The sequence below is a fragment of the Melanaphis sacchari genome, unplaced genomic scaffold (genome assembly GCF_002803265.2).
Source record: "Melanaphis sacchari strain LSU unplaced genomic scaffold, SCAv2.0 Contig63_pilon_pilon, whole genome shotgun sequence".
In the NCBI taxonomy this organism is placed as follows: Eukaryota; Metazoa; Arthropoda; class Insecta; order Hemiptera; family Aphididae; genus Melanaphis; species Melanaphis sacchari.
In genome coordinates this window covers 375161-401096 of record NW_020271454.1, presented here as the reverse complement: position 1 = coordinate 401096, position 25936 = coordinate 375161, and the positions used below count along the sequence as shown (strand labels likewise).

Genomic DNA, 25936 nt, shown 5'->3' with positions numbered 1-25936 from the left:
AACACAAAAAATTCTTTATTATGATAATTGCAAAAATAGTATAGGTTTCGTTTAAATTTCTAAAGCTGATCTTTAAATGGCCCTTAAAATATTGTGAAATAATAAAAAAAAATTGTAAGTTATCACTAATTATTTTAAATATTTAATAATAAAAATGACTTTCGTATTAAACATTTTTCTCTCTTATGGAAATTTTATATTTATATGATAAAATATCTATAACATACATTTTGAATCCTCGTGTATTATACATATTTATAAAAAAGAGCACTATTTGTAGTATGTTAACTTATTGATAAAAAAGAAGTGTTTTCCAATGGGTGTGTCGTAAAATGTTAATAAATCCTTAAGTCTTAACTAATAATAATGTGCTGCGATAGATAATAGTTTAGGATCACTATTATATAAATGTATTAAAATTAAAAATATTTTCATATCCGGAATTAACCTATAGACATGTCCTGTCGGTTATTTTCACTATTGGGTGAAGTGGCCTTACTTCAAAATGGCGAAGTCAAAATATGAGTTTACGATAATTAAGTAACAGCGATTATTTTAACTATACGGCATTTTACTGCAGAATCATAATCTACGATATTTTTTTGTTACAAAATATTAATTATCTTTTTATTTATTTTGTTTTGTTTTTTTTTTTTTTAATAAGTATAAATAGATAAGACATCTATCTTTGTAATGAAGATATTATATAGGCATAACATTTATTTATTAATTAAATTGTACCTAAAGGCTAAAACCGCATACAGTGTAGTTGTTATGTTGTACGGTACGTTTTGTATCTTATTAATGTTTTACTTTTCTTTGAATATAAATTAAATTATTTTGAGATAATATTTAAACAAATCGCAATATCATATCCTCAAAAACAGCATTGTTTAAAATATTTAAGATGAACGAATTTACTATAAGATAACTCGTTAACACAAAAAAAACGATTTTATATCATTGTTTTATCTAAGTTACACTTGAATCGGAAAGATGATACATTGTTATGCGCTGACTTCTTGCAGTTTTTAGAGTATAAGGTTTTAAAATGTTTTATACTTTTATCATTCTTGAAATAAGATAAATTGTTATTTGATTTTTATTGTTTAACTTGATGTTTAAATATAGTATATACGACAAATACATTGAACAAACATTATTATTTAGTTGAACGATGATGGATTTTTGTATACTGGTTGAAAAATGTAAAAGGTTTGTAAATAAACTTATTTATTGTAACAAACCAAATATTAAAAAAAAAAAAAAACTGATGACTAAAATAAAATAAGAGAGTCTAATTCCAACGAATTTATTATTAATAATATTGTTTTAACTATGTATTTTTATTTTGAATACAATAAAATCATAAAATAAATTACCATATAACTGTATATATATATTTACAACAATTCTAGCAGCGTCACTGTATTTTTTATTTGGAATCGTGTTACGTTCGGGTAAAACAAAAATTTGAAGAATCGTGTATAAAAAGTACATATATTATGCAAAATCATATGTTACCTAACCTAGAGTTCTTAATTCGAGCCTGTACATGAATAAAATACCATGATATAAGATTATATCTAAATTAGCGTTGTGTACGTCGCAATAAATCAATATACCGTAGTTATATAGACATACGATGCAGATGTATCGCCGCAGCCAAAAATTGGAAAATACGTTTGGTAAGACTGTTGCGGCGGCGCCGTCGTACTATTCGTTGTAGTCATTATTCGTTTCCAAGTATTATCCACAGCGAATAATGAACATAATATACCGTGTGTTCACCAATTTAAATAACATTGAATTTCTCGGCCAGATAAAATCAAAATAAAGCGAATTTTTTTTTACAAACTAGTGGTATATAAATCCACATTTATAGATAAATTTCAACATCATTTTTATCATTCTGGTATGGGCATTCGCAATAAAAATATATATTATTTTTGAATAGCAACACCTATTTTGAACACCATATTCGGTAGGCCTAATTTGAATGTGTCGTATCAACTATGGTTCTAAATTAAAAATTGACTGAATAAAAGCCATTTCCTTTTTAATAAATAAATAATTTTTTATGGTTAATTAAAATACATAAAATCATCTATAATTATTTATTATTAGTTAATTTTTGGATGTTTTTACGTATTTTTTTTTTATATCTGTTGTAAATGAGATTTACATAATACACGTAATATGGGTATACATATCGTACATTTGTTTATTAATATTATTTATAACAGTTATTTTATTATACAATTTATTAAATAAATTGTTCAGTTTCCTCCATTATTTTTTACGCATAATTGAAATCGTCTTGAGACATTCTCTATTGGTTATTGACATTATTTGACTTTCAGTTATGTTATTACACAATACACATAACCACGATTTTGTTTTTTAAATCAGCAAAACTAGCAGGTAGTTCTTTATAAACTATCAAATGGAGTAATATCTGGTGATCTTGCTGGTCATTGAATAGGTCTTATTCAAAATACGTATAAAATAAAAATATATGAAAAAAACATTCAATAATAAACCAATAATAAATAATTATATATAATTTTATGCACTTAAATTAACCGTAAAAATGTATTTATTTATTAAAATGTAAATAGCTTTTGTTCAGTCAATTTTTAATTTAGAACATAGTTGATACGATACATTAAAATTAGACCTACCGAATATGGTGTTCAAAATAGGTGTTGATGTTCAAAAAAAAAAAAAATAATATTTTTATTACACATGCACATACAGAAATGATAAAAATTTTGAAATTTATCTACAAATTTGTATTTATATACCACTAGTTTGTAAAAAAAATTCGATTTATTTCGATTTAATCCAGTCGAGAAATTCAATGTTACCTAAATTGGTGAACACTCGGTATATTATTGTAAATCGAGTACCTAATGGTCCTAATGTATTATTAATCTGCCCAGAGAGTGCAAATTGTAATAAATAATAATAACTGGGAGCCCGATATACGTGCACAAAAAACCTCGGAATATGCATTTAAGTCATTAAAGAATACCATATTGTTATAATACACGATATGCTCATTAAATTTAATAAAATTAAAAAGGTTTATTTTTTGTTGTGACTAGTTGCCCAAACTATAGTCGTTTAGTCAAGAAATACCAAACCTATCATAGATAATATAGAATAAATAGGTCAAAGTTATTTCAAAAACAATTAGGTAACGTTTTCGAATATATTTTTGTAATATCATTTTAAATCGTCAAAAACGACAATTTTCTAAAAAAAATATATTCTTGTTGTTATAACTATTGAAATATTTTTTTTTTAATTGACAACATGCATTTTTAATTTTTATTCTTCGGTAAAATATTTTTGTAGTACTTTCATGTGTCATAAAATTTAAGTTTAGACAATTAGTTCATGAGATATTAGTACTTGGAGTTTTAATAAGTAGAATAGCGTAGAAAGATACCTTGCAGTGCTATTCCACTCATCTAAATTTCAAATACTTATAAGTTATAACCATAAGAACCTACTTGTTTGAAATTTTATTTTGATAGATAGAAATACTCCGAATACATTCTGCTTTAGAACATGGAATTAAAACTTTTTGATGTTATTTAAAAGAATAAAAAACTTACAAAAATACAATTTTTTAACAGAAATATTGTATTTTGATGATATATAATTATTTAAAATCCATGTTTTCTAAAAAAATAGTGTTAACTAAAATAATAATTTCCTACGTTAAATGGAAAATGTTATGTATTATTATTTTGAAAGAAGTTATTGGTCATTTTATATTGTATTGTGCTTCACAAATGTCTAGTTGGTATAAATAAATATATATATATATTATGGTTCATTTCTAATTTAAAACTTTAATACACAAATATGTATATAAAATTGTTATATTAATTTTAACTCTTAATATTAACTCTGGACTTAATTGTTTATAATTTTGTAAATTATTTGTGTTTTTTTTTTTTTTTAAGCAAATTTGAACTTTTGAATATTTAGTATTTTTAAAAACATTAATTTCTAAGCCCTAATTATCAACATTCACTGTCTATATATTAATACATTATCACATTGACAAATTATTATATCCGATCAATAATGAGTGATCATATCAAATTGTATCGATATCAATAAAATTAAAATGTACTTGCATTGTGTTTTCTCTGTCTTATCCATAAGTAACACATCAAAATAAACGTTTTGTGATTTCTAAAGTGTGCCCCTAATTATTACGTCATTATGTTAATGCGTGACTAAAGCTAAATATTTTAGTATCATTTTTCAATTAACATGAATGAAGTATGATACGGCCACGATAACCATTAATGCAAAAATAAGATAGTATATTATAATTTATAAGTCTATAAACCGAAGATCGTTTGAATTTGATGAACTCTGAACTTCAAACAACTGTTGACATTTCCGGTTGTATGTGTGTATGCGTGTATTCATATGTATGTGTAAAAGAACAAAGTATAATATTATTCTAACTATTGTGTATTCTTATTTTTCTGACAAACGCAATAACACAGAAATTATACATAGGACAATGATAATGGTACTATAAGCCCATACAATTTAATTTAGACTTGTTTATTTAATTCAACGAAGATAACGAAAATACGCATGTATCGATAACTGCCACAGTTAATACCAAATAATTAATAATTAATTTTTTATGATTTTATGATTCCTAAAAATCGTTAGTTCTATTTTTTCAGTACACATTTTAGAGTGTAACGTCATAATTTTATTGAAATACTGTTGCAGCCGCTTTATCGCACGTTATTAGTCACGTAAAAGGTTATCGCATTATATCGGATATATTCCATCATTAAATCAATATATTATATCCTATGTTGGAAAAGTAATTTTTCTTGTACCGAATTAAATTAAATCACGAATTATCTTTCTCAATTGCTATTAATTTTTTTTTATTTAACCAAGGTACTTTTAAGTTGTTTTGAGATTTAAATTTTTTTTTTTAATATCAATAAAATGTTTTTACTCATAACCGTTTTAGTATTTTACGAATACCATGATATTTATTAAAATCTAATTAAACACACCCATTATACCTAATAACCCATACAATACTTAATGTACAGCAGAGCGGTAGGTACCTACTCCCTAATTGGCTACCTTTTTTAATTTCATTAAATAATGATACAATTTCAAATTACAATTTATTAAAAATAAAACAGTTTTTTTCTTTTTTTACTTGTTAGCTTATTACAAACGTGTAGCTTCAATAAAATCGTAATTATATCTTGATATATTTAAATACACTATTAATTTATTCTTTAAATGAATTTAAAAAAAAAAAAGTAAAAGTAATTTAGTAATTTTAGCACAAGAAAATAACATAAATTACGTACACATTTTTTACAAAAAATGTAATTATTCGTAGACTAATAACTTAAAATTATAATTTTATTACACTCATTACAATAACATGTCACTTAATAACTCAAGTTAAGTTAGTAAGTTACTTTATATAAAACTAATTATAACAACGATATAAATGAAAATAAGTACCTATTATTTATATTAATGATAGTAATCGTTTAATTATACAATAATGCTATTACTATAACAATAGTAATAGCATTATGCAGTTTATTAATTTTTTTATATTACAAAAAGAACATGAAACAAAATATAAAATTGAATTAATTTGGTTATTTGTATTTTATAGATTTAAAATAAAGTATACCTAAGTATATAACTTGATATTAATAAGGTTCTACTAAAATAAATATTAATATTGAATAAATAGTTCACAAACCATTGAGATGTATTTATTATCATATATTGTAGTGTCAAAACACAATAATGTTATAACTGCAATATAAATGGGAAATGGACATTGTTTTTAAATAAAAAAAAAAGTATACTTGCGAGCTAAATAGTCGGTTTTTTCTTTTACCTATATTATATGTTTATATGAAGGGCTAGGTTGGTCACAAATTTTTCCAAATAATGTAACATCTCATCTAACATAGACAAAGTTTTAGGCCCCAACATGAAACATATCAACAACATGATTAATTTCTTAAGAAAAACTGACCTGCTCAATCAAATCTAGAAGAATACGGCATCGTAACACACCCCTATACAGAACAACCATAAACAATGTATTATTATTAAGTATATCTGTATTTACCTAAATGTTCACATGTAAAGTTAAAAATAAAAAATAAAAAACTGTAATTGCCTTTGTAGCCGATGTATTTTAAGAACATTAAGAAAAAGAGTGGGAATAAGGAAGATACCTTAATATATCAGGTTCAAGAATATAATTTATTACTTTATTATATTGTCATGTCACAATCGCCAACCAGTATCCATTTACCTTCAGACCTGTATATGGGTATATGTACCGGATTGTAACTTATAACATAGGTTTGACACAAGTGAGACCTACCGGTCGCATTTGAGAACAAATTTCTCAGTATTCGCAAACCAACAAACCAGGGTACAGCGAAAATGCGACAATACCCACTCAATTGTACCTATATTCTTTAAACTAACCGAAATATACGCAATGGTACAGCCTTGGCGTCAATTTAGTTCCCCTCTTCCCACCACAGGTTACGACATTTCCTCTTGAATCAATAATATATTATACTTTATTTTTTGGCCATATTTATGTTAATTATTTTTTCTTATATTTTAAATGCTCATAATATTATTATTCAGTTATCGATTGTTGACTTGTATACAACGTATGTAGCTGGACATATCATGTACTAAGTAATATTTAATTCGTTTTAATAATATTATTTAAAATATTAATATATTTATTTCTCAAATTTCTAATAATTTTTCATGTTTATCATTTGAGAATATTATATATTATAACCAATCTTACGTATTTACAGAAATTATATTTTATTATTTTTTTTTTTTTCGTAAATAAAAATTAGCTCCTTTTATTTCATATCTGTAGATTTACAACTGAATACGTTACCTACATCTTATAATAAACACAATTCTTCATAATGATTGAAATAATTATTATCATTATTTTCATAGTTAAAATTTTCCTTGATATGCGAAGTACAAACACTATAGGTACATTTTGACAATAGTAATACTAATACAGCACTGCCAATTATACATATTTCTTGTATAAAACTAATCTAGTTTATTATAAATTATAACACAATACTTTAATTGATTTGGTGATTGTTATTTTATTTATGATTTTGTAATAAATATCTAATAACTGTATACAATTTTATATTGTATTTTGTTGACGGGAAACTGTTTTTGTATTATTAAATAATATAATTCTTTGTGAAAAATTTAATTCTGTAAAATGGGACGGAGAAAAAATATATTCGGCGAAATGAAAAAGCTGCAAATGGAAATTGACTTATTATTTATAGCCAAGGTGTTTTTTATTAGCGTACCTAATATTTTATTTTTATTGTTACTTCTCATAATATTTTTAAATTCCAACGTTTGTAAGTAATAATAATATATTGAATTGGAATGATATAAAGGTCTTTTGGCAACAGCCGATCAGATACTAATATATTTATTTTTTTGAATCATACTACGGGCGTGAATGCTGTTTTAAGTTAATAAAGTAAACATAAAAATATTGATTGTTGCTTAGCTTATATGTAACTTATTAGTCATTACTCATTACAAACTTAAAATAATATGAAAAATAAGTAATTTGCTTGGACACAGTATATTCTCTCAACTATAAATTCAATATGTATATTTTTATTTTTAGTTTTATTTATTTATTATTAAATGTAACCTCCTAAAGAATTTTTGAAAAATAACATAATTATTTACAAATAGTATCATACAATAATAATAGTAAAATACATATTATAGTGTTATAAATTAACAATAGAGAAGAAATAAACTTTGTATAAAAATCAATTGCGTTATGACACTAGGCTAAAAAATCTAATAAGTCAAACTTTTTTATTTATGAACTTACTTTTTCGATAAAATTTTGGAAAAAATGTTAAAAAATTATTTGAAAACACATGTTGGTGAACACGTATGTACTACCGTTGGAATGAAAAAATAAGTTTTGAAATCAAATTGTATGGGATTATACACAATTTTTTATGATTTATATGTAGATACCTATTTATTACATATTTATGCGTTATTGCGTTCGATAGAAGAATACTCCTATTTGCTCGTATTTAAAATTATATAATATAGGCATGTTGAGGGTATAAATGTATATTATTATGTTCTGTTTCTTAACATAATAAACACACCCATTCACAACTCTTACTAAATCATATATACAAGCCCCACGTGTCATACAAAAAATTTAAGAAGTTATAACTATGAATACAAATTATTATTATCATAATGATTTCTAGTAGGTACCTATACTAAAATATTAAATATCCTTAAAATTATGTAAACAGAAATAGTTTTTGCACCGGCAATCAGCGTGTGCGTAGCTTTAAAAAACAAAGGTCGAAAATGCCATCTTTAGACTTTTCTTCAAATAAAGATAAATAAAATTTTTCTTTTAAGGCATAATAAATCATACTTTATTTTTTTAGCGATTTGCAATCTAAAACGAAAATATATTGATCAAATGATAAACGTAAAAACGTTGTAGCACTGAACGACTGAGCCGGAAATATTGAAGATAGTCTACAGTTCAAAGATTCAGAGTTCATAAAATTGTCATATTATTATACAATAGAACCTCGATTATCCATGACTCGATTATCCGTGTTTGCGATTAACCGTGCCCATTCTTTCGAACATTTTTAAACATAATACTCGATATCGACAATCGTATTAATGACATTTTTGACGATAACTTCATATTTTAAGCCCTAATAACTTGTTGTAGGTATACAATATTATGGATGTAGAACGTATGTATAACATTATTGTATGAATACGTCTTCTTATGTATATTTATAATTACAATTGAATCAAAATTTTTAAAATTTCATTATTATAAAATTGTACCTATGTATTTCTAATTATAATTGAATCAAAATTTTTAAAATTTCATTATTATAAAATTGTACCTAGGTATTTCCAATTATAATTAAATAAAAAATTTCATTATTATAAAAAGTCTCGATTAACCGTGATTTTCATTTATCCGTGTGACCCTCTCCCCATCATTACCCCGATAATCGAGGTTCTACTGTACTCGATTTTAAGACCGTAAAAATAAATACAGCTACTACAGTATTAATTTTTATTGAGATCGTGTCCTCTCCCATTCGTATTCATTGAAACTAAAATGTTTTGTTGAGTCACACGATAACAAACACGCGTAATATTAGGGACGCGTGTTATTTTTTATAGTAAGTAATTACCGGTTACTAGCGTCAATTTCGCAAAGGCTCATAACGAATGGTAATCACGATCTTTTAGCATGCTACCACTTTAGGCTTGACGGTAAGATTATTTTTATGTGTAAGAATCTTTTGTGAATGTTTAACCAATAAAAAAACATACTTTTTGTATATTTTTGCATATTGGAACATAACTTATAGGTACATCAAATGTTAGTATTAAGAGAGTATTCAATAACTGATAATTAAAAGAAATAATAATATTTAATATTTATGTATATTTCAAAATGAAGAGTTTAGTATTGGAAATTTTCTTAGTGGGTTATCGCGTGTCATGCGTAACAAGTAATCATTTTGATTAAGCCCCTGCGTATGCACGGATAATCGTAGCACAACAGAAAAATTAATTACCTATTATTTTTATTTCTTTTAAAATATTAATCTTTTGCCAATTATACTAATCTATTTATCCGATATCATTACTTAAAATTAATTTGATTTCGACGCGTATTTAAAAAATCTTTTTTTTATGTTTATATACTTTTTTTATTTTAATATTATTAGTATTTTAAAATTTAGAATATTTAAAAGTAAACTTAATAATTAATTCAAATTTATTTTCTAAGGCTTATTGTTCTTTTATGTTAGAAAATAAATATTCTTATAATAAAGTATTTATGTATTTTTCAAATAAAATATTGTATTTCCTAAATTGTATAAAGAGAGAGAACAAATAGTTCACTGACATAATATTGTGTTGTCTTTGAACTTCATTTTACTAACACACAGACATAATATTATACCAACATTATTTTAAGTTCAGATACTAATTCAATGTTGTTATATCATAAATTGTATTAAAATTAATTGAAATTGTATTTGTAAATTAATATTGGTTAACAAATCTATAGTTGGTTTTTACGATATTTTAATTTTTGAGCGAGTTATGAGCAATTATTTACATACAACTCGCTTGAAAATTAAAATTTCGCAAACAATTAATTAAAAACACGGATAATGTTCTTGATTTTAACACTTTAAGTCAGTCATTATAAATCGATTCTATTTAATACTTAAGTGAACAACACAACATTGGAATTGCTGAATGAAAATTTGTCATGACCCATGTTGCCTATATATTATGTAAGCCGGAGATGGCATGTGTGAGTGTAACGTCCTCTTAACACATTGAAGGTCTTAATACCGGTAGGCGCCCCCTCCTCTTACCAGATCGCTTTAATATTGTTAATTATTATCGTTTTGGAGTGTACCGAAATGAAGAGAAGAATCGAGTTTTTTGACCCATAAGAAAGGTCACAAATATTTATCGGTCGACAGCAATTCCAAACAACATACTATTGAATACTGATAAAGTGATCAGTAAAATATACGTAGAAATGCAGCTGTAGAATTTATTAATATTAATATTAAACAAGTAGTTCACGACGACCGGTTATTATAATTTTACTGTAACAAACATGACTCTATAGGCATAATACTTTCTTTTTTTCGGGAAAAAAATAATCTCATTCTCTGTTCTTATATTATGTATATATATATATAAAGATATATTATCATTGCATGTATTATGTGAATTGAAAACGTTACCTGTAGTGGCGGCGGTGACGGCAACGGTGTTTTGTCGGAGCGCTTGTGGCCAGCCTGAAAAACCAATGCTCCTCCCTCGTAATCGCTCTTCCACCGCTACTTCACCGCTACTTCACCGCTACTGTATTCCCACCATCACCATAACCGACAACGACACCTACATTAACGCCGGTCTAGTTGGCCGCCGATCGAACGGCACACGGCATCAGTGCATCACTAGTCGTCGGAATCGGTAATTTTCTCATCTGCTCATTAGTGTCATCGTACTGTTCACTGCTTAACGTTCAATTTCGTGTGTTGTGTGTTTCAGCCTTTTCGACTTGTCACATTCTCGACCTCTGAAGTTTTTCTCAAGTACAGCGATCACTTATTTGTATAGATTTTTTCTCAAATCTATATCACGTTAAAACATCGTTGATCATGCCTAGCGCTTCAAACGATCGCCTCCATATACCCGGGGACAACTTGGAAAACGAGAATCCAGACAACGATGAACAAATACAAATGTTACAACAATTAGAAACAAGCGACAGTGACACTTGGTCGGAGAACGACATACCGCCGGGAGCCGACGGATTAAGCGAAGACGAAGACGACGATTTACCCGTCAACCAACCCGTTTCCGACAATAATAGTGAATCGCAGGACGCATTCAGCGATTCGCCATCATTCATGGAAATAGATGAGCCATCCGACACGGAAATCCTCGAATCCATAGAAGCGGCTAGGGGAACTACTTCGAACGCGAGCGCTGGTCGTAATCGTGGTAGGAATGTTGCCAGAAGAGGACGCCAAAGACGACACCCAACGTACGTTATAACAAAGATTACGAAATAATATGATAAGAAACGAATGCACATATATTCCCGATTTCCGATCTCGGAAATTGTTTTGTTGCGAGTACTCGTTTTTCCTTCTCATCGTTGCCATTATTACACATTCATAATTATCAATTTTTTTTTCCCACAGCCTTCATTACATACGTACGCCGTTCGAACGCGGTGTGACGTTTAATGGATTTGCCAGGAACCTCATACCGGAAAGAATCACGGGATATATGATCGAACGTCAAAGCGAAACGATATTATATTACATTAAATGGCGCAACGACGATAATAGGATCAGACTCATCGAGTCGAGCCTTGTGCGGAGATACTGTCCCCTTTTGATCGTCAACTATTACGAGGCATTGATGGTAAATAATTATACATAAATAACAATAATTACACATACCAATGTACAATCTTATTTAAATTTAACTTCTTTGCGAATGGTAAATCCTTTATAAAAAATGTATCATCACGATAGATTTCCATGTCGCTTATTATATCAACTGTTAAATTAATAATGGTAATATTACATTATTAGTTATCCACGCTAAAAGTTTCATAAGCACACTTTTAATTCCATGCATTATACTAACTGTGTTATTATTAATAATTTATTGTAAAATGTTTTTTTTCAGATTCACGATCATTCTTAAGTGTGCCAAGTCTGTTTTAATTAATTACGATTCTACTATGCCTATGTGTTTTTTTTTACATTCATAATAATTAAATATTGTATTTTTTTTTTTCACTATAATTTTTATAATGTAACTTATGTTACATTCATACTTTATTTTATAAACATTTTTTTTTTCTTAATAATATTTTATAATTTATCATTACACAATATAATGGCATTATAAGTTATGAATTTATGATTACAAATAAATATATGTATTTCCTCTTTTACGAAGTTTTGTCGACTCTTTATTTTCTTGTAATGTTTGGTGAATAGGTTCAAACGTATGTCAATAGTAACGGTCGGCAAAAAGCGAATATTTTTGAGTCAACATCAAAATCTTTGATAATATACTACATTTAAAGGTTATGTTTTGGAAGCATGAGTTATTTTTGTTTACAGTGGCGTTTTTGTTGAGTACGTTAGGTGATTTATATATTCCTAATTGTAGGAATGAATACATGAACAAATGAATTGTATTGTTAATACAATACAAACGCATATTTTTGTGACGAATATAGTCAGATCATAATATCATATGAAGATTGGTAAAAACACGTAGGTAAATAATAAGTAAAATATTTGACATAGCCGTCTATGTAGCCAGTGAGGTATACGTAGAACTGGTTATCAATACACTACATTTTAAAAACATTTTTTCGTGGACATCTCTCAAATAAAAAGAAAGAAAAAAAAACCTGGGTACGCCATTCGAGCAGTACCACATTAACTAAACTACTAATCTATTGCCCGATATCTACTTAGGGAAGGAAGATGGTTAAAAAAAATGGATTTTCAGACCTCGTAAAATAACTGAATTTTAATTAAGTATATTTTTTTTTTTTTTAAGAAAAAAATGATCTATAGTTCACAATGAACTCCAATTTTATTTGATTAAAAATAATTTGTAAAAAAAGCTTAAAATTGTTTTTGACATATCTTACAGTTTGAGATTATTGAAATAACAAAGTTCAATGTAGACTATAAAACATTTTTCTCTATCAATTAAAAAATATAAAATGTTGATCGATTCTACATGATACGAAAATTATTCCCGTGAAGTAAGTAGCGTATTTTCGAAAAACGTGACATTAGCACCGGGCGCCTTGAACGTTAACACGCACGATTTTCGTTTACGCATTTTACAAGAATGACGTGATAACGATTATAGCGACCATATTGTCTACGCTATGATTTTTATATATTATTACTTTGGAGATCTGTCGTTTGGTGCGAACTGCGAAGGATCGTCTAATGATTTTTACGTCGCCGAGTCGTAGTTCCGATATTTTAATATTGTCAATATTGATAACTACCATTGTATATATTATTACTATTACTCACGTCCGTCTGAAATAACCAAGTGAAAACAGTCAAATACATACCACTGTCATCTGTCGGCGTTTTTTGGCTCTTGCCGAGTAGAGTAGATTGCAAAGTTATAACAAACGGAAAACCGTAGTGGTTTTTGACATTTCGCGCTAATCAACAATGATGATAAGTGATAACAATTTCGCGTGTCTTGCACAACAGCAACTGTGCTGTGAAAATACCATTTTGTTCATTCATTGATAATAACCATATAGATACAGCATATTTACTATCTCCGCTAAACGTGTTTAGGACATGGGCATTATAGAGAGGCCGTTCCCTACATCGTTCTGAACAACGGGCTGCGAAAGTGGTTACTAATTTCAGTGTCGTCGCTTACGAGGAAAAAAATATTGTTAGGTATTCGTTACGTTTTGTTCTACGTTATCTCCAATAAAATATGTTATCAATTATGATAAAAATTATGAAAACAATAATGTAAAATGTAGATAACAAATGTCAAAAATATGACGTATATAAGTATATTACATTGAAAAATGTATTTTATTACTGAGTACTGACTATATAGCCATTTACCGAACTGTAAATTTCAATTTAGCATTTATTTTAACATATATAATATGATAGACCTATTTTATATGGTATAACTGTACAAGTGTATTGAAACCAGTACGCGATACATCTAATTAAACTTTGACAAATAGAGGATAACATATAATAGTATTATAGACAATTGCTACTTTAAGCGGCAACAAAATAGAGAGGGGAATAACGATAGTCCCTCAAATAGTAGCTTTTGAACGATAAAATAAAAACAGAAGAAATAAAATATGAACAAGCCGTTGCGGTTAACGATGTTATCAATATTATGCTGACTTTAAGATTTAAGTTCGTTGATGTTTTCTTTTCGCAATCGACGCGTTTATTGATATCATAAATTCATAAATGTGGTAAAACACGGAAACAGTATTCGGTAATAAACAAAAACAAATAACAATTTTAACGGAATATTTCGACGATTTTTTTTGAGTCTTGATTCTTCAGTATAATCTGCGATAAATTAACATAATATTACGTGCACTGTTCCGCCGCGTTACAACTTACAAGTAAGTAGTACACGTATAATCGACTAAAGTGACATATTAATAAAATTAATTAACGATTTGGCCGTTTTAAATTCACGCTAGATACACTGTAGATCCCTATCGAATATATTTTATAAGTTACATTATTATGTCACACAAATAGTCACCAAAACGCAAACGACATATTTTATATTTTTCGTATAACACTGTTTCTTGTATCGCAACCAAATATAATTGTCGCACAATGTAAGAATATATTTTTTTTTAAACTACGGTTTTTATGTACAATTTTAGATAGGTATTTAAAATATAAATTTATTAAAGAATTAAAGGCTATCTTCCCAATATGCGGTCTATCAAAATGGATGTGATCTACAGTAATAATATAAAAAGTATAAATAAAAACATTTTAATTTATTAAAAAATGAATTTATAAATGTTATACTATGTCACCATGATTACAAGAATACCAATTAGATGGTTTGACAATCTCTTTTTTTTACACTTCTCCAACTTTTCCGCGGTAATTTCTTTGATATAATTTTACTTCATTATCACATCTGTAACATTGTTTTGCACAAGGTAGTAAGCCATAATCTTGTAGGTATTTAACTGTAGATTCTTCAGTTAAAACATTTTTATAAAATTCTTTAACAAGCATTTTAAAAACTATTTTTTTAGCTCAAAATTTAAAAAAGTTGTTTCACTAAAAACGACAGTAATTACGGACCAGGTGTTATATTATATTAAAATTTATATCGTTATGAAAAATTAAGATAAAACATATAAATTGGTAGATAATAAATATAAATGATGCGGATTCCCAGCCATAGGTAGAACACATATAACATTGTTAGATCGCATATTGGGAGATAGCCGAATTAATGATTTTAGAAAAATTTACTGGGAAAATTATTAACAATAAATGTAGTGGCTGTAGCCCATTTGCGTCCAAAATAAAAAAACTTGACACCCTGATTTATAGCCCAAATGCGTCCATTCCGCATACAACATTGCCGTCAGTTATCGTTTAAAATTTTTTTAGACAAATTAGTAAAAAATTATCATCAAATTAAGTACTGCACGTGGAAAGTTCTGTACATATTATTTTATTCGGTCATAAAGTTAAATCTTTGCACGCTTTTCTTTTATACCTACCTTAAACATCCAATAAGTTTAAACTTTCTTCAGTTTCCGGATCATGGGTAGGTCTTTAATTTCGGTTAACTTCGTTTTTAAATTATTGGTTTTGACATACCTATGCATTACACAAACAAGGTTTCTACTCATGTGATATTTAAAATAACGAAAAACTAAACAAAATTTTTGTTAACTTGAAATAATTTTATAAAATTTAATTATATTATAGTAGTACTGTTAATGTGCTGATGTAATTGTCACATAAAATACAACTGATAAATGAATTTTTATGTAATATAATCTTTATCGATTGTGATTTTACAACTTTGATTAGCACGACTAACGACAAAATATTATTATCTTTATCGATTTGGATATTGGTTTCGATTAGCATTTAACATGGGAAACGATCAAATATTATTTTAGATTTTATAGTTATACCGATGAACTCAATAAATAGCAACGTTGCACGATTTTCACTTGGTCTGAATCGGGCGTATATGAGCTATGATTTAGGGTGCGCCGAAATTAAATAGTGTTGTTATCATATTGATAAACTTATGTTAAAAAATAATAATTTTACGAACATTTTTAATTAAATACAATCAACATCTATTGAATGATAAAAAAATAATAATAATTATTATTATAATGGATTGTTATTGTTATATTGTCGATACAATTGAAGATACAAGATACAATTCTATTTAAAACTATTCTTTTGAATTTTGATGACTATTGTCTATAAATTTGCATTTGTCAAATCTTTTGACTACAATACAAAATATTTTTAATTTTTTGAAAAAAAAATTATTTGTCAAATTAGAAAAAAAAAGAGAAAAATACAATTTATTTTTAATATTACACATAAAATATAGAAATTAATCCTCAAATACATTTATTAAAAATTAAAATTGAACATCGTTAAATCCGAAAATTGTTAATCTTCCGCTAATTAGTCCAAAAACAATTGAAGTAGATAGATAATTATATTACAACAAATATGTAATTCTGTAATGGCATACAAGTTTATTGCTACTCAATATTACAATAATGTAGTCTATATCCTATACAAATGTGAAATATGACCTCATTTCTAGTTGGTTGATTTGAAATAGAACTGTCAATGTAATTATCAATTTTTCAAAATTATATTATTATGTTTATTTTATATTATTATAAAATTTAATTTACTATCATATAACATTATGATTTAATAGCAATAAAAAAAGATGTTAATCAGCTATAATTATTTAAAGTTTAAATAAGCAGAAAAGCGAACTGACATTTTCCGTCGTATCCGCTTTATCTTAATATGAAATAAGTGTTTACTCATAACTATAATATAATAAGTAATAACTAATTGTAACAATTTAATATTTGTTTTAAAATACTTCAAATAATCTATTACGTATTGAAAACGATTGTATTAATTTTAAAGGATAAAAACTTAAACTAAACTAAACAATTATAATCATAAGAAATGTATTTAAAAAATGAGCATAAAGATAAATCGATTATTTAAAATGTACAATAATTTGTGATGTTATACGTTTGTGAAACGGAGATAACGTATGTAGTATAGCGTCTTGATAGTTTTTAAAATAATAAGTTTTTTTAATTTAGAAGAATCTTTCTAAACACAATTTAATGTACCTACATGAATTTTAATATAGTTTATTTTTATTGAGTAATGATATAGTGTATGCGTTTAAATGAACTCGTTAAATACTTTTGTAATAAAATGGTAGATATCTAGTATATATATATTATAACAGTGATTTAATACGAATTTTCGTATTGAAAAATTATAAATTACTATTACATAATATACTAAAACTCAATTATTTATACATTGAAATGTTTTTTTTTTTTTTGATATGTATAAATGGTATTATTAATCTCGGAATATTAATTATACACGATAACACAATATTACTGATAAATACGTAGGTAATAATGCACAAATTTAAATAAACGTTTTTTTTTCTCTTGTCGTTACTCGTTACACAGAATAAGCTAATCCGATGTTATTGTGTTGGTAATTATAAATGTATGCAATATTATACATTATACATATATATCACTGATATCGAATGCATTGTAATGGATATTCTACGGTACTGTTATCTTTATCAGAGACTTTTCTGCTTTTCGGCCAACGAAGAGAGAAACTACTGTAGTTCTCACTCGACTCACTCGTACAAATCTTCTGAGGGATAAAGAAACGAATACGATAATATTTTAAGTTTAAACGAGAGACGAAATGACAATGCAGCGATTAACATCGGTGTTAGTCAACTGCAGACTTTTAAACGGTTTACGAGTTTAATACGGACGTTATAAAATAATAGGTATTATGAGTGTGTTGTCGAACTGAAAAAAAAACAAATAAAATTAATTAATTGAGCAATCGCCTGTCGTGTGGTAAAGTACCAACTATAACAATCTGATGATAAAAAATTCGATAAATTCGTAACACTAACACGGTTAAGTGAATGTACCATCGTTATAGTGAATAGGTACATCTCAACCGGTCCCACGTGCTTTCGTATTAAAATTTAAATAAAACATAAGAATCATTAGAATCTCGGGAGCTTTGCATTCCTACCAGTTATGAAAGTCCATCTTTTTTTTTTTTTTATCAAGAAAGAGACTACTTTGTCATTCATAAAGTCTCATCAGCCATATTGATGATAATGATAATAATAATAATAATAATAATATTGTAACAGGTACCAATACAAATCGGTTATCGTCGTCTATCGCGGACTTCGCACTCTTCGCAGTCTTCGCACATTAGCCGCGCGCGTTTTGTACTTGCTAGGTTAACCAGCGGATTTCCGGTCGTGTCGCGTTATCTTCGCGACTCCCCAGAGCCTCATCGACAACTCCATGTGCGCGTAGTGCGAATTGCGATCGTTCCAACTGTTCCGGGTTTACCTACTTACGCCGCGTCTGTTCCGTGGCGACACTGAGTCACGGTCAGTAACTAATAAAACTAAACGTATCGTCTGGTATTATGATTATCTTGTCGTTTCGTGCGCTTCTTAAGTCTCCTCAGTCCTCAAACTAAACATTGCAGTTGCAGCTTGGGTAACGGGGCATGTGTGCGCCATTGATATAAAGTTGCGTCGCCGTACGATACAGTTCAACAAGTACACAACGTCACAACTGCATCGCGGTCGCAGTGTTAATCATTTACTACAGCGGAACTCGTGCGTCCTGTCGGCGCTCGCTCACATCGGATTCCGACAGTGTGTATCCACTATCCGTCTGTTGTCTTGACCGCCGTTGTAATGTCGAGCTCATTGAAACGTAAATATCTTGACGGGGACGAAGAAGCGAAACGTAAACGCAGTAGCTGGATGGTCTTTCCGGGGTAAGCATGATATTTATACCTAACTGACATTAATGCAATAATTAATATTAATCTTAGGTGTAGATTATGTTTGTAAATATGTTATATAGAAAACACCATTGCTGCTATAACCGGCGATATTGCATCAGCTCTCTATTCACTCATTTTTTAAGTCTTAATTAATATCTTTATTATTAATTAAATTTTTTCTGTGTTTTTGAATGGTGAAAACCATAGTGATAGTATTTCTCGCTTATTGCGAGTAAAAACGCGCGAATTTAGTAGATAGCATTGTCGTATGTTGCCATATGTTTAGTATCAATGGTTATGATAATATATACATAATATATATGTATATATGATAAGTGATGACTCGTTCTCGATCGCATTGAGCTACTATATTATATTACTACAGTGAAACCTCTGAATAGCGGACACTCTCGGTCGCCAAAATTTTGTCCTCTATTTAGAGGTGTCCACTATTTAGAGGAAAACATTTTTTTCAATTAATAAATAAATTCAATAATTTTTTTTATTTTATTTTTACATTAATTAAATATATCTTAAAAAAAATGCCCAAGAATGCCCATATTTGTATTTGATGTTCAAAATTCCAGAATGTCTATTTTTTCTTTTAGAGTTAATCGTTTTCTTTTGCTGATAATAGCGCACTACAATAAACGTTCGTTTATTGGCATCACAAACACAACTAAACACACATAGGACAATGTATTAGTTTTAATATTTTGTTGGTGTGATAATATTTCAATGACTGAACGGATAAGATAAGATTTTCATATACAGTTTAATAATGTACACATAAGATAACTTAATAATTGAGGTTTTTATTCAGATACTTCAAAATAATTCTTAATTTAAGATAAAAATTATTAATATTAATGTCATAAAAGTGTCCATTATTTAGAGTGTCCTATATTTGGAGGTTTTCCTATACATAAATAGTGAAAACGTCCCGGTCCCCGAAAAAACGTCCGCTATTTAGAGGTGTCCGTTAAGGGAGGTTTCACTGTATATTAAGTTTAATTTGTTATTTTAAAATTATTTGTTATTACAATAATTTAAAAAAAAAGTTTTTAGTGATTAACAATATTTTTAATACTTTTTAGTTTTTTACATTAAGGAGGTACACATTTAAAAATATACGATAATATTCTTTATTGTAAAAAAACGTACTTATTAAATTCAAATAAATCATAAATTATCATTAAAAAAATAATTATTTTAATTTTATTGCTGGAAAGTCTTAACTTAATGATATAATCCCGAATTATAAATTAAAAGATGATATTTCTTTGATGAATATGCAAATTATAGTTCCCAAATATTGTTATCTTATTAAAGATCTAACTTTAATGTTATAAATTTTAAGTTTTGGAAAATTTAGTTTACACAAGTATAAGAAAATCCATGTTTGAATGCTATATATAAAGTGTTTAATAAACTAGATTTCAATTAATACGATATTTAATATTTATAAATTGATTAAATTAGAACCTAGGTCACGATTCATTAATGATTTAAACATACATTTTTTCATTTAGTTATAGACTTCTCTCCATTATAGAAAACTATTAAGAGTTATTAATGGATAGTCAGATGGGCCAGAGTACTGGATTGACATTGCTTAATAGTTAATATAGTATAGCATGAAAAGTATTACAATGCTTGTTGTGTTTGTTTTTAAAGAATTTTTGAGAAGACCAATTTCATAATTTTATCTCCTTCTTATGAATAAACTCTAATATAGTGATAATGAAATTAAATATTTATTTTATTATTTATAACAAACAGGTTAAAAGGAAATCTTTTAATAGAGTAAATTGTAATTACAAGATAATTTTAACATAGTTAGATATAGTAATGTGTAATACTAATAATAAAAAAAATATATAAATGTATATTGATATTAATAATAATATAATTTATAGTTTACAAACAGTGATATGCTAAGCAATTTTTAAACTTGTGATAAAATAAAAATTTTTACCTCAAATTAAATTTTAACTATGGATTTTTTATCCTATAAATAATAATTTTTTTATAACAAAAACAAATTTGTTATATTTTATTATATATTTTTAATATTTATTACATACTATACAGGTAATTATCTCAAAAAGACATTTGGTATGTCATTATTGCTGACAAATACCACTGTTTACAGATTTAGTGTGTTAGTCCTAGATCTTATCAATAACTTATTTTTTATAAAATATTTTTAATATTATGTGATTATGGGCAATTATTTTTAATAATAATATACATTTGTATTTCCATTCTTCTTTAATTCTGTTTTTGCTTGTTTGATGAGAAAAATAGTATTTTTTCTAGTTTTTTTTTAAAATTTTTTATCAATTTTATTTTAAGCCCAGCAACTAAGGCTATTAGCTGTGAATAGAAACAGTTGGTTTTTTGTGTAAGGTTTGTTTATAAGATTGAAACACGTATGTGTATGTGTGCACGCCATGGATTCTTCACTAAGAACCTGGGTGGTCACCCATCCAAGAGCTAATGACACCGGCTGATGTTTAACCTTAGAACACATTAGCAACTGAGGCCAACTACCGCACCACTCCAGGCTACAAAAAATATTTTAAGAGAAGTTATATTCATGTGCATTGTCTCCATCTTAAAAATACATAGCATACCGAATTGTTTGTTCTGAACTATCCGTTTAACCCCTTCATGTTTAATGTTTCAGAGAATTTATCTATTATAAAATTTAAAAGTAAGAATACTATCTAGTGAACCTCTGGATTTTATTTTTATTTTAGTTTTAATGAGTTATGATTATTATAAAATTGTTTGTATTTTTTAAAATGTTCCTAACTCGCTTTAAAATTTAAATTAAATAAAAACAAGTTTTACTAGATTATATTTTTACTTTTAAATTTGGTTAGGTAAATTAACTGTAATATTCACCATAAAAGAGTTAAATGAATTCTTCAAAAACAAGCAATTTGTTAAGTTATGTTTGTTAGAACGGAAAAAACACATGTGAAGCAACCTCTTAAACTCTTATATGATGAAAGAAATATTTTTTTTTAGTTATTGACAGAAATGTTGTAAATTGTAATAATATATTAGGTACATTAAAAAAAAAAAATATTCAGTGCTTTAAATATCTTAAATACAATTCTTCTTATTATTATTTTGCTTGTTTACTTATATATACTTACATAAAACTTTGTTTCACGTGCAATTAATAATTAATTAAAAAAAAAAAAATAATGGATTGTTCACAGGATCGATGCATTAAGACCATACAATATTGTGTTTGATTATGACAAATTTGAATATGAACTGGCTGTTGGACTTGATTTTGCACTTGCTAAAGCACTGGTACCAAAAGAAATCATAGGAGCTTGTAACTTTAATGGTGAAATAGTGTACTTTATTAAGTGGAAGCATCAAGATGAAATAAGTTACATATCATCTGAACATGCTTCAAATTTGTATCCTGAAGTTACAATTAAATTCCATGAGAAATATAATAATATATCTCAAGCAGTTACTACAGGTAGGTCGCTTCAACAACATGATGGTAGAACTGCTCATCGTCGTGTTGGGCGTCCTAAAAATACATCACAGGGTTTAAAAAGATCTTATGTATCAAAGTACCTATCTAGAAAAAAATAAATATCATGAATACATTTTTTTTTAATTTGAGAATAATAATAAGTGGTTATAATATAAGTTATGTATAAATATTATTATTTTTTTTATTCATATAAATTGTTTAATAATGTTTACTCTTTCCTTGTTAAAGTAATTAAAAACAAATTAATATTTTTGCACTTTTAAATTATATTGATGTTATCTTTTGATCAAATTTTCCATTGTGTGACATAAATGAATTTTCTAGTATTAAGAAGTTGTGATATTTGTATAATTAAACTGTACTGTGCCTATGTGCATATGAATAAAACAAGGTTTAGTAGATATTATATTTGATTGTATTGTTCTAATAATTATACTATTATTTAAATTAATAAGGCTAAAGAATCTTCATAACAAAACTATTATAGATTTTGTATGACCAACAATGTGATTCAAGTAACAAATAAAATGTTTAGAATTAGAATTTTTTTGTTTTGTTTTACAGACAATTATATGTTCAGAATAAGTTGGCTATTAAAATATGTATTTAAATTTGTAATATATATTTTGTAAGCAAAAAAGTAAATAATATGTTGTCAAGACTGGACAAATTTTTTAATAAATTGAGCGAAGCGTTGGAGCTTTTAGGAGGTGCTGCAATATTAAAAACCAAGGTAGCCTAAGGTAGCGGTGTCTATGCTATCTATGTATAAAATAATGTCTACGCGTGATTTTAAGATTTAACTTAATTTGTTTTAAATCGCCGCTATACTTCATAGATAAATGAAGATTATTAATAAATGTTTTCAATTAAAATTGAAAAGTATTTATTTATATTGTCAAAATTTTTTGTTATATTTATGGAAAGCCACCATTCTTCTTTCAGCTGCCTTTTCAGCAATTTAGTGACACCGTGCAATTTTATATCATGTTTCACTTTTACACGTCACCAAACATATTTACATGTTCCATCATTTGAGTTTCAGCACCTGTTTCTGGATCAATAAAATTATTTTTATGATTTACAGTATGGTGTGTATGTAACTAAGATTATTTAAACTGCTGTAAGCTTAAAAGCTTTCCACTCATCTGGAAAAATGGTCGTCCCTGGCTCAATTTCTCTTTGAACAATTGGAAGCAAAGTGATGCAGTCTCTTTTGTACATAAAACAATCAACCTTATAGAATGTAGATAAATAATATTACAATTGTATAGATAACATACGACGATAAATAGTATTTGTAGATATTAAATGACACGAGCATTTATTGTGTAGATTGCATATGACATCACTACCAAAATCAATTTAAATATTGTATGATATGTAATGGTAAATATTATTATTATTATTAATATTAATTGTTACAAGATAAATGTTACAAATTACTATAAAAAATTGTATCCCAAGACAAAATTTAAATTACATAAAAGTTATGCATTAGGTATAACAAATTCATAAAAAAAGTTGTAATTTTATAACTCAAATTACATGATTATTTAAGAATACAAATTATCTGTAAAAATATGAGTGCTTTTAAATTAACTATGTAAAACACATAAAAGGTAGTAGGTAATATTTTATACATTAAAATTGTTAAATGATATAAAATATCAAATTTGATAGTAAGAATTTACTTTTAGAAATACAGATTTTTTTTTTTAATGATCAAGTAAACATGATCTTATAGAGAAACAAAATAGTATTTTGACTGATACAGAAGAATATAAAACCTACTATTGTAGTTGTATAAAAATATTAATAACTTATTTTATCCTAATGTTTATGACTTGAATTGCATACATTTGCCTCAATAGTGTATTATACAGGACAAATGCAATAGAATTTGATGTACATGAACATTTTAAAGTTCAAATTAATAAATAATACAATACTTAGGTATATTGTACTTGGATTTTAATTACAAGTTACTAAAAAATAGTAACTAAAATATGAAATTCAAGTTACTTAATACTTTAAACGATATAACTCAGTTATATATCATTAATACATATATTTCAGATACTGTCTACCCCTTTGATGCATACCATAGGTAATATATAACAATATTCACTATATCGTAAATACAGTGTCTAAAGTGATAATTAGGGCTGTGAATTTAATGCACTAAAATCCTTAAAAAATGCCAAAAAAATGCAATAAAATATGCACTTAAAATGCAAAAATAGGAATATAAAATGCCAAAAATTATAGTATAAAATTAATTTAAAATGGTTTTTAATTTAATTTTTATATTTATATTAATATTAGGTACAGGATATTAAATATTAGTACAAAAAAGTGTTTATTTAATAAAAAAGTTAAAAAATTTAACATAATATATACAGCCTGTGTAAAATAAAAAAAAGTTTTCAAACAAGTTAATTGACAGAATTTGGTTAAAAATACTAGAAAATGAACTAAAAAATGCAAATATATGCAAAATAAAAGTTTCATAGATAGATTCATAATTACATAATTCAAAGTATATACTTACAAAGCTATGTTTTACAATCACCAAAAAAAAATGGACTTTCCTATAAATTTACAGTCCTGGTGATAATACTTACAGCTAATCGGTCTTGAACGGCTTAAACAGACTGCTACTATTTAACACTTATATTTCCATGTTGGAAAAAATATGTCTACTCTACTGGAAGTCTCATTACACTGGTCAATATGTATTTTAAGAATATATTTCCACATAGTTTGATCTATTTTCTAGATTTTATCACCTGTATTTGTCGTATGTTGATGAGTGATGACTAGATAATACTATTTCCTCGACTCAACACATTGAAAAATATTAGTTTTTGAAAATATCTTTTAACATAACTTGAAATCGTCATGAAACAACATTTTGTACTTTCAAGTTTATTTTTCTTAATGACTAGAGGGCGGATTTGTATGCGTTTGCATATTTATTCTGGTTGATCATATGATATGCGAAGTGAGCACAATATTT

General features: G+C 26.7%; 2 protein-coding genes across 4 annotated transcripts; both read left to right on the top strand.

The window, feature by feature from the left end:
- Positions 1-11087: 11087 nt before the first annotated feature.
- On the top strand, positions 11088-12461 carry LOC112600332. Of its 2 annotated transcripts, XM_025347530.1 has the most exons (4): positions 11088-11160; positions 11239-11737; positions 11898-12123; positions 12394-12461. In XM_025347530.1, exons 2-4 carry the CDS (start codon positions 11349-11351, stop codon positions 12409-12411), a joined length of 633 nt encoding a protein of 210 aa, XP_025203315.1. In that variant the 5' UTR covers positions 11088-11160; positions 11239-11348; the 3' UTR covers positions 12412-12461. The 2 variants fall into 2 exon arrangements, with proteins under 2 accessions (XP_025203315.1, XP_025203314.1); XM_025347529.1 differs by lacking the exon at positions 11088-11160 and having other exon boundaries at positions 11210-11737.
- A 2200-nt stretch (positions 12462-14661) lies between these two features.
- LOC112600319 lies at positions 14662-23054 on the top strand. 2 transcript variants are annotated; one of them, XM_025347516.1, is made up of 3 exons: positions 14662-14872; positions 19077-19373; positions 22619-23054. In XM_025347516.1, exons 2-3 carry the CDS (start codon positions 19291-19293, stop codon positions 23010-23012), a joined length of 477 nt encoding a protein of 158 aa, XP_025203301.1. In that variant the 5' UTR covers positions 14662-14872; positions 19077-19290; the 3' UTR covers positions 23013-23054. The 2 variants fall into 2 exon arrangements, with proteins under 2 accessions (XP_025203301.1, XP_025203300.1); XM_025347515.1 differs by lacking the exon at positions 14662-14872 and adding an exon at positions 18741-18975.
- The last annotated feature ends 2882 nt before the right edge of the window (positions 23055-25936 follow it).

Coding starts and splice junctions, on each gene's coding strand:
- LOC112600332 (XM_025347530.1), top strand. CDS start 11,349: ATGCCTAGCGCTTCAAACGATCGCCTCCATATACCCGGGGACAACTTG. Junction 11,738..11,897: donor CGCCAAAGACGACACCCAAC/GTACGTTATAAC, acceptor TTTTTCCCACAG/CCTTCATTACATACGTACGC.
- LOC112600319 (XM_025347516.1), top strand. CDS start 19,291: ATGTCGAGCTCATTGAAACGTAAATATCTTGACGGGGACGAAGAAGCG. Junction 19,374..22,618: donor AGCTGGATGGTCTTTCCGGG/GTAAGCATGATA, acceptor GATTGTTCACAG/GATCGATGCATTAAGACCAT.